Below are 11,830 nucleotides of genomic sequence, written 5' to 3'. Positions count from 1 at the left end.
CGACTGGCGGCGCTTCCCCACCTAGCCAATCACCGACTGCAGCTTTTCTCCTAACCAATGGGCTCCCCCCTACCTCGGAGAGGGTTTACAATCTTCCCCACCCAATGGCGAGCGCTCTCTGTCAGCGGCAAGCCAATGGGAGACGAGCGGCCAGTGACAGCTGCCCAATGGGGACTGCCGACTCTCCCATCCTGCGGAGCGGGGGGTGGGTATCTCCCCGCCGCCGCCTGAGGAATGTCAACTATTCAACATGGAGACGGCGGTTACCAGGCTCGAGTCCATGGTGAGTGCGGGCGGCGCGGGCGGCGGCCGGGCTGAGGGGCGGCCGGGCCGGGGGCCGGCGGGGCGGCGGCGGGAGCGCCTCGGAGGGCGCAGAACTGCCGCCTGAGGGAGGGAAAGGGGAGCGCGGGCGCGGCGGGGGGCGCGGCGGGAGGGCGGCCGCCCTTCCCTCGCACCCCCGGCCGCGCCCGCGCCCCATCCGGGCCCTGAGCGCAGCCCGCGCGGGCCTCGCCGGGGCGGCCGCCGCCCGGGTCAGGCGAGTTCGGCCGGGCCGGTCCATTCCGCTCCCCCCCCCCCGGGGGCGGGGCTTGCTGGTGCCGCTCCATTCACCCCCTCGGCGCGGGGGCAGGGTTCGGCCGATCTCCTCTCACCTGGGGGCGGGGGCGGGCTGGGCCCGGTTACCGCTCTCGGTGGCGAGGGGAGCGGGGCCGCCGAGGGGCGCGGCCGGGCCGGGGCATTTCTCCGTTGAGGGGGGGGTTGCGGAGGGGGGGGGCGCAGCTTAGAGGAGAGCGCTCTCGGACTAGTCCATTTTCCCTTAGCGGGGGGTGAGAGGAGCTCTCACCTGGGCTGGACCATTTTCCCTGCGGGGGGGTCCGGGGAGGAGAGGCTGGCTGGACTGTTTCATTCGCACCGGGAGTGGGGGGGAGCGCGGCAATGCGGCGGGATGGGCTCCCGCCGCGGGCCTCGGGCTCCGCTGCCCGGCAGAACGGGGCAGGTAGAGTGGGGCAGCCTGGCGAGGAGCCGGGGAGCCTCCCCCCCGGGCTCGCCGCGGGTGGGCGCTGCGGAGCCGGCCGCTCGCCCTGGGGAGAGGGGCGTGCGGTGCCGGGTGGCAGCGCGACCCCCGGCCGGGCCGGGTCAGGCCGCCCCTCCGCGCCTCGGGGCCGTGCGGCGGCCTGGCCGCCCCGCGGGGTCCCGGCCGTGGGCATGCCTGAGGGGAGCCGGCTGCCCCTCAGCCGCTCGGGGTCCCCAGCCCCTGGGCGTTCGGTGGGTCGCGGTTCCCCGCGGGCCGGGCCCTGAGGCGAGGCTGGGCTACCTTATGTAACGGGCGCCTCTGCCCGCCCCGCTCCTGGAGGAGCCAGAAAGAAGAAAAAATAGGCAGAAAAGAATAAAAGCGCTATGCTGTGCTTTTATGTATTGGGAGGCACTGGAAAACTGTTTCTTTATCAGCCAAGTTCCTTGTGGCATCCTTCAGATCTTGATATTCATTTTTACACAGCATAATCTTGTTTACAGGGTTCTTTTTTCTTGGTTAATATGGTTGGGGAATATTTTATGTGTCCGAAAGCTTAATAGAGAATATAATTTCCATTCCTATCCTTACATAAATTAAAGCGCTTGTACTCAATAATTCAAAATATGCTCGGTTTGGTTTTTCATTGGAAACTTCCAGAAGTTTTTTGTAATTTTAATTGTCCTAGCAGCAGTGTTAGGTACCCTAATTGATAAACCACAAATGGAAGAAAAACGTACATTATGCAATACAGAGACAAATAATACCATAGATGTATCTTTGGCTTTTTTTCTCCTCCAGCATTCTGGGTTTCAAGTTCTCATTAAGTAAAAATTAGTTTAATAGTCTCCTAGTTCTTATCTGTACACAGTAACATCACCGCAAGTGGCATACTCAAAAGAAACTAAGAATAAGAGGAACACAGGGAGAACATGCTGAGCGATATTCTACATCCACATTATCCCTTTTCACTGTAATACGCTAAGTTGGTGCAGTTGGTGCGCTGCTTAACGCCCTGGGTTTAGTTTACTTTCACTTTATTGTGCCTTCAGGCACTTTTTCTCCAGCACCAGCACAGTGCGTTCCCCCCCCCCCCCCCCCAGCATTAGGAGCAGTGCTGGTCAAGTGTCTGTTTGAAAAGAAAGCCACTGGCTGAAAGTTGTCTGAACCTGAGCTTGTTCTGCTAACGTGCCTTTGTCGCCTTGTTGAGTGACCTATGTGAGGTTGCAATATTAAGACACTTCTGAACGAATATTTTCATCTGTAATAGTGTTTCTGTTAAGAAATAAAAAGTAACAATTTGAATAAATGCCAAAATACCTGTGTTACTTGAAAGATCAGAGAAATCAAGCTATCCTCCCTAATTCTCAGGTTTACTGCACTTTAAAAACAAGGTGGTGGTGTTTTGTCTTTTCTTTGAAGGAACCATGCCTTTGAGGAGGTGGAGTTACTTTTCTTTTTCTGTGTCTACTAAACTGTAGTCATCATACCACATGCTTAGGGTGGTAATAATATGAAAATAAACTACATTCTTGTCAGAGCTCTGAAGTTATTTTCATTTCAAATTCAAAACCTCAGCCTTGCCCATAGCATGAGTTTGATCTCCCCATATCTTTTCTTAGTATTTTTTTTAAAGCCTAGTTTAGAAATAATAATTTAGAAATCTGTTTAGCAATACCAAGGTTAGGTGTTGATAGTTATTTGTTTAATGTTACGGTTTATTTATGTGTTTTATTGAAAGTCTCTTAAGTGATTCTCATTTTAGTACATGTAATTAGTCAGAGAGGTATTTCAGCCCCCTTAAAGTTAACAGGGGCTTTTATATATGGTAGTGCAAGAAGACAGTAATGGGACACTGTCTTATGATCTACTTTGAGTAGACCAAAGTGGTCATCACACAAATAATTTCAAGGTGGAGAGCTTGTTTGGGTCAGTTACCTGCTGAGATGACACATAAAACTTCTAAAGGTTTTGAGATCATAGCTCGGTCTTTCACTCTGTTCTAATTACCCCAAATCTTTGGGTAATACAAAAATTTCGAAAACCACACTGATTTTGATTTCACCCTGTTAGTCTTACATTTTTCCATTTGATTCTTCTGCTAACTTCTAGCAGAAGGTGGAGGAGGATGGTATGCCTGGCTGCCTTCTTCCATTAAAACTGCTGGGGGGCACAAGGCCATTGCCTCTTCACCTGTGTTTTTTTTTGTTTTAAGAAGAGGGTGTTTTCTTAAACACACCTCAATTTCACTTCTTCATTTCCTATATACAGAGCTCATTAAAAAATGCAATGTTTCTCTTCAGTTAATCAGAATATGTACATTGGCAGCTGTGTCTCACATATTGTAACTTTGTGTCTCTTGCTTTTCCTTGCGCTTATTGTTTCTTCTTCCTGGATTTCCTGTGAAGGCAGCTCTCTCCACAGAAGTGTGATAAAATAACACTTCTTATTTCCCCAGAGGTTTTGACATGCATTTCATGGAAAGCTTCATTTTAGTCTCATGGTACCAGGGATAAACTAATTTGTAGGAGCTTAAAAAGAATGACACGTGTGAAAATACTGGGTAATTGATGTTATTTGAGGCTATTGCTTAAAGTACAGTAACAAGAAAAGCTGAGTGAACCATAACATCTGCAATATAAGATGAGATTCATTAAGCAAATGATTATAAAGCAGACTAAGAATGCTGGGTGCTGTAGTGGAGGGCTTGGGCGCCTGAGACTGTGCAGCACAAGTGTTCATTGAAGTCTGCTGGGACTGGAGATCTGTCCAACAGCCTCAACAGACACGGCATCAGGCCCCTAATGCAAATACAGTATGTGGTAGTTGCTGGTGATAAATGTATCCTTCTGCACCCACAACCATTTCATTAACCTTTAATGCGTGGTTCCTCGCACATCGAGCTAGTGCCTTCCAGCTTGCACATCAGTCTGCACTGAGAGAAATGTGGTCATCCATTTAGTAAAATCTGATAACAAATAGATAAAACTGTCAGATGAGCTGAGAGCGCTTCATGCAGAGTGATTTAGTTAATTTCTGTCAGTGTATTTTTGGTATAGTGGACCTACTTTTTCCCTTGAGTGGTGTCTGTCCAGTGCCCTTTTTATGTTGTACTACTAGTGATCATGCACAAAAAGCAGTGCAATGTTAAAAGGGCATTGGCCAGCAATACTATCTACGTTACTCATTCTTCTTATTAGTATTATAGTCACAAGTCAAAAGTCACTGTCTGAGACCAGAAGGTGATTTGCAAAACAACTGTAAAATGGGATTGCCACTAATTTATTTTTTTTTTTGCACTCATTGTCTTCCAGTCCTTTGCCAAGGAGAAATGTTAACTGGTCTTTTAATGACAAATGCCAGTATCTCTCTTAAAAATAAGTGCCTTGCAAAGAGGAAAGAACACAGTACAGTTTTCTTATTTCCTACAGTGTGTTCCAGAGAAATGTTACAGGTGTGGAGTTGACTCAGGTTGTTGCTCTGTGTGCATCAGCAATCACCCATTCCATTCTTGTTTCTTTGCATTTTGTTGTTAAGAATCTTAGCGCCTTCAAACCCTCAGAGTTCTCAAACTTTTTTATATGAAGTTACAGTTTGATGAAAAAGTAAAACCTTTATTGAGATTTATGAAATACCCCCCCACTCTGATGGTGCTCTGACACCCATGTGGTGTAACCCCAGTGGTAATGTACCTCCACAACGTTGGGAAATGAGCGTGTGTTTAAGTGCATTTTAAAGTGATTCAGCACTTGCAAATGAGAAGAATAAGCCCTGGTGTCCAGAAAATATTCCCTGTAATGTAGTTTGAGAACATCTGTCTGATAGCAGTTTAGAATCTCTGCTTGCCATGAGTCAAATGTAAGAAATAAATACATTTGGAAGTGTAGTTTGGAATTAAAAGAGCACCAAAATGTTTGGAATTTAATTTCTGACAAATCTGTTAAGCATTTTGTTGGGTGTTTTTCTCCTCCCCCTCCCCCCCACTCCCGGTCAGTGGAATGACAGGGATTATAAGTATTAACAATGTCTTGAAATATGTGAGTTCATGTGTGTCTGTATTAGGGCTTGGTGAACATTAACCTTATCCAATTCTCCACGATCCACAGAAACCACTGTCTGATTTGACCTGTTTTTTCCGATACATATTTTGAGTGTATTGATTACTTGTACAGAATTCTTGCTGCTAACGAATGCTCTGACTTTATTGCACTACTGTACTTTACAGCTAGCAGTGCAATAGTATTGTCAAAGCATCTGAAAGCAGAGTACGCAGCAATGGCTTGAGTCTTGCCCCACAGTTTCTAAGATTTTCTGCTAAGCCTGTGAGTAAATCACAAATTTACATTTTGAAAACGGCATTTTCTGTGACTGTTGTACAATACTCATCATACGAATGCTCCTAATCTATAATGTTAAGGTGAGATTTTTGCCGGTGTATGTTTCCTGAAATGCAGCAAGAAATAAATAGTTATAAAATGAAGGAAAAATGGACTGTAATGGAGGAACATATGGCAGCGCTTATAAACATGCTTTGAAATTGCTGATAATAAATTTTGTTTCTTTTAGAGTTAGTATACTTTCAGGAGAAAGCAGTGATACTGAGCTGTGTTAATATTTTCATTAAGCGCAAATCTTAAATAGCCACAGGATGGGTAAGCATTCAGCTTCACATCCAGTTTTTAATGCCTTGATTCGTAGTAGTAGCATGGTGTTAGTGGCTTGCTGTTGTTCTGTAAATCTCAAATTATCAATATTGAGTATTTTGGGAATGGAGCTTCATGGTTAATTTTGAAAGCCACCCCTATCCCTTGTCTTCTTTCCCAAAAGATCAATCAAATGGAGAGGCTGGAAAAAAGCAAAAAATTATCATTTTGCGGTGCCTGCCTTTAGAAATGAAACCTAAAAACATTTGCTAGTGAGGTAGAACAGAAACAATTGAGCAGTTAGGGGAAAAAAAAATCCCACATGAACTCTTTACGAATGCATAGTATAATAAAACCAATTTTATTCTTGCATTTTATCACAGCTGGTTTCTGGGGTAGATGTGGGAAGGACTTTTGTTGGGCAGATGGTAAGTTATGGGCTAATGGGTAAAAGCTTGCCCTTTGATTTATAGATACTCAAGGTCTTTACTGGATTTATTTTCCTTTTCTTAAGCTATTATTTGAAATTTTACTGAAGGATGAGACATCATACATTTTCACTACATCAGTAAGGGGATTTTACTTCTAGAATACTTTGGATCGAACACTGTTCCTTTAGGCTAGCTGGAGTTCCAGAGCCTCGAAGGTATTAATGGCAGTTCCTGAAGGTGGATCCCAAGGCTGATGTTTAAAACATAAACATCCTCTTAGTATCCAGGCCTGACTACGTGCTACATCCACAGACTACTGAAGTTTGTTGGTTTAGCTACCCTTTTAACACTGCCGGTTAGTACTTTGGGATACAGTTAACAAACACAGCCTTATTTTGATCCTTAAAAAAGTTGTAATGGTTACTGCAGGGTTAGTCAAGTAAGTTCCAAAACACGATTTTAACTTGCTTTCTTCACTGTCTCTTCTGTGACTTTAAAATCACCAAATTATTATGTTAAAAAATTCATGAGTTGTTTGTGAACTGGGAAAACTGCCTTTCTTTAAAGCAGAAGTCCTTAATAGATATTAAAATTGCAGGCTAAAATTAATTAAGTAATAATGCTATCAGCAGACTGTTTTACAAGGCAATTAGATAATTCTCTGGTGGCTTATTTATCCCAAGGAAAGAAATGTGATGTCATCAATTTATTATCTATTTGTCAGTCTGGTTTATTGCAGAATAATAAAATGTATTACGGGTATTATAACCATCTGAGAGAATGCATTTCTAATATAATTTATAATAAAATCTCTGTTAATATGCTTGGATCCTGAACACTTATAATTTCTGCTGTGTAAATAACTGAGTATTACAGTTTTGCTAACAGAACTTCTAATGTTTGAAAAGAAGAGCAACTAGCCAAGAAAAAGCTCTAAAAATTGATGGAAGATACATTAATATCTCAGGAGAAAAAAAATCACCAGTGAAGATCAGTTTAAAAAAAGATGCATGTTCTTTTCTATTGATACAAGTTACCACTTTGAAGTACCACTTAAAAACTTCATCTGGAGAGATTTGGCATTACAAGGGCATATAACATAGGAAGAGATGGAAATGTTTTCATGTATTTTGGGGAGCTGCATGGAAAAGGTACTAATGGCAAGATTCAGAGAGAACAATTGGGTAATTTGGGTTAGACAAATGGAAAGAGGGTCAAATTAATAAAGAGTGTGTGTGTGTGTGCGTGTGCTTACACACACATGTAGTTTTCACATGTGAGAGAAAAATGCTTCTGTTAGCTCTGAAAGATTCTTGCTTTCTATTTTTCAGGCTCGGTGTGTGCCAGCATAATTGGCAAACATTAGTTAATGGAATAGATTGGAGGAATAGAAACTTACTCTGACAGTACATGAGCCTTTAAAACAGAGGCATCTGGCTTCTGCTTTCCTGAAATACAGGAAAGGCAAATGGTTGGGGTTTGTCTGCAATTTTTGTTTTTTAATATACTGTGGCTGACCTTAAATATTTTAGTTCCAGAAGGCAGAATCTGATCTGGATTATATTCAAAACAGACTGGAGTTTGAACTAATGAAAAATCTTCCTGATAATCCAGCAGCAGAGGTAGTATTTTCAGATAAAATTAATAGATTTTATTGTATTTTGCATGAAGTTGGTAATAAATGGGTAATTTTATTTAATCCTAAAATACATGTGGCTGTTCTTTTGTCTGGCGGTTAGGTTTTATTATTATGAAGTATTTCTTGCATTGTGTATCAAGGTAACTGGTCTAATATGAATTCAGTACAGAATTCAATACAACAAAACCCCCTTGATTTCTTGCTATAGTGCAATTTTCCTATGTTCTGCTCTGAGAAATGAGTAGTACTGTTAAGAGACACATTCTGATTTGAGCTAACACACACCCTTCCTCTGAAATCAAAGATAAACCTGCTAATAAGCAGTGACTAAATTCAGATTTGGGGCAGAGGTGAAAGGAAGAGGAAAACAATAAATGGCATCATGTAAAGGATTTTATAAATAAGTCCTTGTCTCCATGTATATTGTAATGTGTAGTGGAAAAATAATATTTTTAGTTAAAAGTCTGTAATTTATTCCAACTCAGAAAAGCCATTAAAATGCATCAACACAACAAATTCATCCTCTATTTGTTGTGGGACCACAGAGTTATGCTGTTTTATTAACACCATCATTTTGCCTTATGAAAAATTAAATGTATAGGTGAAACAGATGGTCACAGCTACACTTTTCATTGTAAAGGGTCATTTCATGTCGTATTTTAGTGGCTCTAACGCCTACAATTTTCATTGTTATATGGCCACATTAATTTTCTTTTCTTATATAGTTTAAATGCACTTTTATTTTCTACACAGGAAAATCCAGCTGCTGTTTTGGATGAACTCTCAGTGGTGAAATCCCGTTATAAAATGTTATGTATGCAGCTGAAGAAATTTTCCATAGAGCAGAAAGAATCCATGAAGGGCATCCGTGCTGCTCTAGAGAACACAATGAAGGTGGTTCAGACGTTACAGCAACAAGCTGATCTTGAGGTAGTATCTCCATTTTAATCACTTGGGTCTCACTTCAGTAAATGAACATGTATTTGTGTAGCCTTTACGTAGATGTGAGTAGTTGCATTGAAAACTGTTATATGTGAAAGCTTTGAAGACTCGGAAGATAAGAAGACCATTTACCAGAAGAAATGTTTGCAAGATGGGAGCTCTTGTAAATCATAAGCCTGATTTATCACTCAACAGTTGAGCTAGGGGTGTTCTGGTTTGGGGTTGGATACCATAATAGTGTGAATAGTGTGACACGTTTTAATAGTTTCATAGAAATTGATGCCTCTGTCCACAGCTGTGTCACAGTTCTACACTGACATTTTTTAAAAGTAGCAACCTTAAAGAAATTAGAAAGTGAAACTAATTTTAAAAAGCAAAAAAGCTTTTGAATGCCAAATACATTTTCACGGTCTAGAGTAAGTTAAAAACAATGCATTCTAACATATGTGATGGAACTGCTATTAGTATATATTAGTGCAAAAAAGTAAGTTTTTCTCAGTGTGATAGTGCTTATCTATTAAAAAACCCAAAAACAGCCAATGCATATTTGTAAGTGGTCTTCAGACACTGCTTCATTACAGTTTTGAAGAGGTTGTGAAAGCATTAATTTTGTCCTCTTACAAATAAGGCGATTTAGATAAAAAAAAGCCGATTGATAGTCTAGTGGCAAAGACAGAAGTGGTGTGACTAAACCATATTCCCAGATCTTGGCTCTCACTTCAGTGTTCTAATGACAGTCCCCCAAGATTATGTTTAATCTGTCAACAGCTCTTGACAAGTTCCTGGTAAGTCTTTATAGATAGAATGTACTGTATAATGATTTAAAAGACAGTCGTTATAGGTCACAGAAAGGAAAAAATATTTTCTTTCCCTATGGTCTAAGGATATGCTGCCAAGAATAACTTTGTATTTGGATTTTGTTAAAGTTGAAGACTTGTCCCTTGAGTTATATTTAGACTTTTAGATAAAGATTTTCTTGTACTTTGTATATGTCCTAAACCAAAGATGGATTGAACTGTTGTGGAGAAATGTTAAGTCTTTAAGTGAAATACTTATTTTTATTGAATAGTCTATCTTCTTTCTGTTGAATCATTTATACTATTGATGTTAAAGGAATATTATGGTTGGATTTTTCAGAAACGCTTTGCTTGTAGATTGGCTTTCATTTGAAGGGAAGTAGGAGTCTACTGTTAGTTTCCATGAGAAAAGGGCTACACAAACATGGAGTTCTTCTGTAAATATTGTCACCCTAGGAACTGAAAGTATCAGAGTTCTCTCTGTTTGTTTTCCTTTTCTAGTGCCTACCTCTGTCACAAGAACAGACTGCAGCACAGCAGTTAACCTGCCTAACTGTTGAAGAAATGGAATCACAAGTGGAAGAGGCCATTAGGCCACAGAGTGTCAGTATTCCAGAAACCATTAATCCTGAGTATAGCTCAGCTGAAGCTTGCATTTACAGAGCACTCGCAAAAATCATTAATTTAACAGTATACATTTTTTAACCTTTTTCTGCCAGACCTGATGTTTGATGCCCTGCTTCACTAAAGGGTTTGCTTTTGTCTTACAGGGCAGCGTTGAGTATTTCACGGATGAAGAAAATGATTATGAAAGCCACTGACTCAAGAACACAAATCTTGAAAGAACTTGCTATTGTGGAACTTGACAAACAAGGAAATGTTAAATTAGTTGTGTAAATGAAAGCTCAGTCCATTCTCATTTGAAACACAAGCATCTTGGTCATAGCTCCTGGGTTACTCACAGGCAAGTATTTCTGTGGTGTCCAGGAGCTGGAAAGCTGTTAACGTTTTTGTATACAAATTCTACTTGTAATACTTAAAATTGGAGGGTTAAAAACCATTGAGGTGTTGATTATTGTATCTTGAATGTTGCAGTTGATGCATTTTTGAAGAGTATTGATAGCCACGTGACATTTCCATATTCTTGCTTATGTTCCTGAGTGGGTTTTTAAGACCAATAACCCAAGCCACTTAATTGTACTTACATTCCTGAATAAATGATGAAAGCTAAGGAGATGAGACCATAGATTTATTGTGCTTTTATTTATGTAACTCCTGACCCTGAGCCCTGCCCTAACCCCTGAACCTGGTCCCTGACCCTTTTAATGTTCCTTTGATGTGAACTGTCTTGTGGGGTTTTTTTGTGGTTTTTTACAATCCAGAAAAATTGCAGACCCACAGGATGGCCAAGGTCAGGAGGGGCCCCTGGAGATTGCCCAGTCCAAGCCCCTGCTCAGAGCAGTGCCAGCTGCAGCAGGTTGCTCAGGGCAGTGTCCTGAAAAAAGTCCAAGAATAAGAGTTTATAACCTCTGTTGCAGTGTTTGACCGCCCTCATAGTAAAAAAAAACTAGACCCCACAAAAAAGGGATATTTTTCTTATGTATAATGCTTTTATGTTTACTTCAGCCTAGTTTGAGAGAGCAATACCAATTTTATTAAGTTCCCTTGTTGGTTTTTTTTGTGAAAAATGATGGCTGCCAAAGGAAGGAAATTTAAATTACTGCCCCTGGGAAGGGAAAAGCTGATTTCTGAACTCACCCATGAACTGGTTGGTTTCTTTAAGTCTGTTGGGACGAGGAACAGGTTGTACATCAAAGAAGAAAGGGGAATAAAGAACAGATATGCCTTGATTTTATGATGTCTGCTGCCAAGTGTGCCCCTTTTACCTACAAGGTTGCTGTCACTTCACAAACTGAGCTGGTACTTAAGCATTTAGACTTAATCACATTGATCCACGTTCAATAGGGGACTTGATCCTCACTCCCACTGCCTTGAACAATCTTAAGTATTCAATTTATTGGTGAAATCTGGCTGAAATAATTACAGATGCCTGTTAGTGGGCAAGCAGCGCAGGAGCGATTGCACCGCACGCTGCCCAGCCGCAGCAGCGGCCTGGCGGGCCGGTACCGTGCCCGTGGCTGACCCCGGGCGGGGTGTGGAAGCACCCCCGAGCTCAGCCGGGGTGCGCGGCCATGCTTCCACCGTGCCACCGGCACCGAGCAACCGGCGCAGGCCTTGGAACCCAGCGGCCGGCAGCTCCCCGCGGGAAGCGACCGCGTCCCTCGCGTTACTCAGCGCTCAGCAACGACGGCGGGGAGCCGCGCTCCGGCTGCCCTGCGGGGCTCCCAGCTTGGCACCTCTGGCCGCTT

General features: G+C 42.3%; 1 protein-coding gene across 2 annotated transcripts; it reads left to right on the top strand.

The window, feature by feature from the left end:
* Positions 1 to 127: 127 nt before the first annotated feature.
* On the top strand, positions 128 to 10,702 carry SKA2 (spindle and kinetochore associated complex subunit 2). Of its 2 annotated transcripts, XM_080384554.1 has the most exons (6): positions 205 to 283; positions 6,036 to 6,080; positions 7,616 to 7,705; positions 8,476 to 8,652; positions 9,963 to 10,064; positions 10,232 to 10,702. In XM_080384554.1, exons 1-6 carry the CDS (start codon positions 251 to 253, stop codon positions 10,280 to 10,282), a joined length of 498 nt encoding a protein of 165 aa, XP_080240680.1. In that variant the 5' UTR covers positions 205 to 250; the 3' UTR covers positions 10,283 to 10,702. The 2 variants fall into 2 exon arrangements, with proteins under 2 accessions (XP_080240681.1, XP_080240680.1); XM_080384555.1 differs by lacking the exon at positions 6,036 to 6,080 and having other exon boundaries at positions 128 to 283.
* The last annotated feature ends 1,128 nt before the right edge of the window (positions 10,703 to 11,830 follow it).

This window comes from Falco punctatus (assembly GCF_963210335.1).
Source record: "Falco punctatus genome assembly, chromosome: 1".
NCBI lineage: Eukaryota > Metazoa > Chordata > Aves > Falconiformes > Falconidae > Falco > Falco punctatus.
The sequence above is the reverse complement of the archived record's forward strand: the minus strand, read 5'-3'. Positions and strand labels throughout refer to the sequence as shown.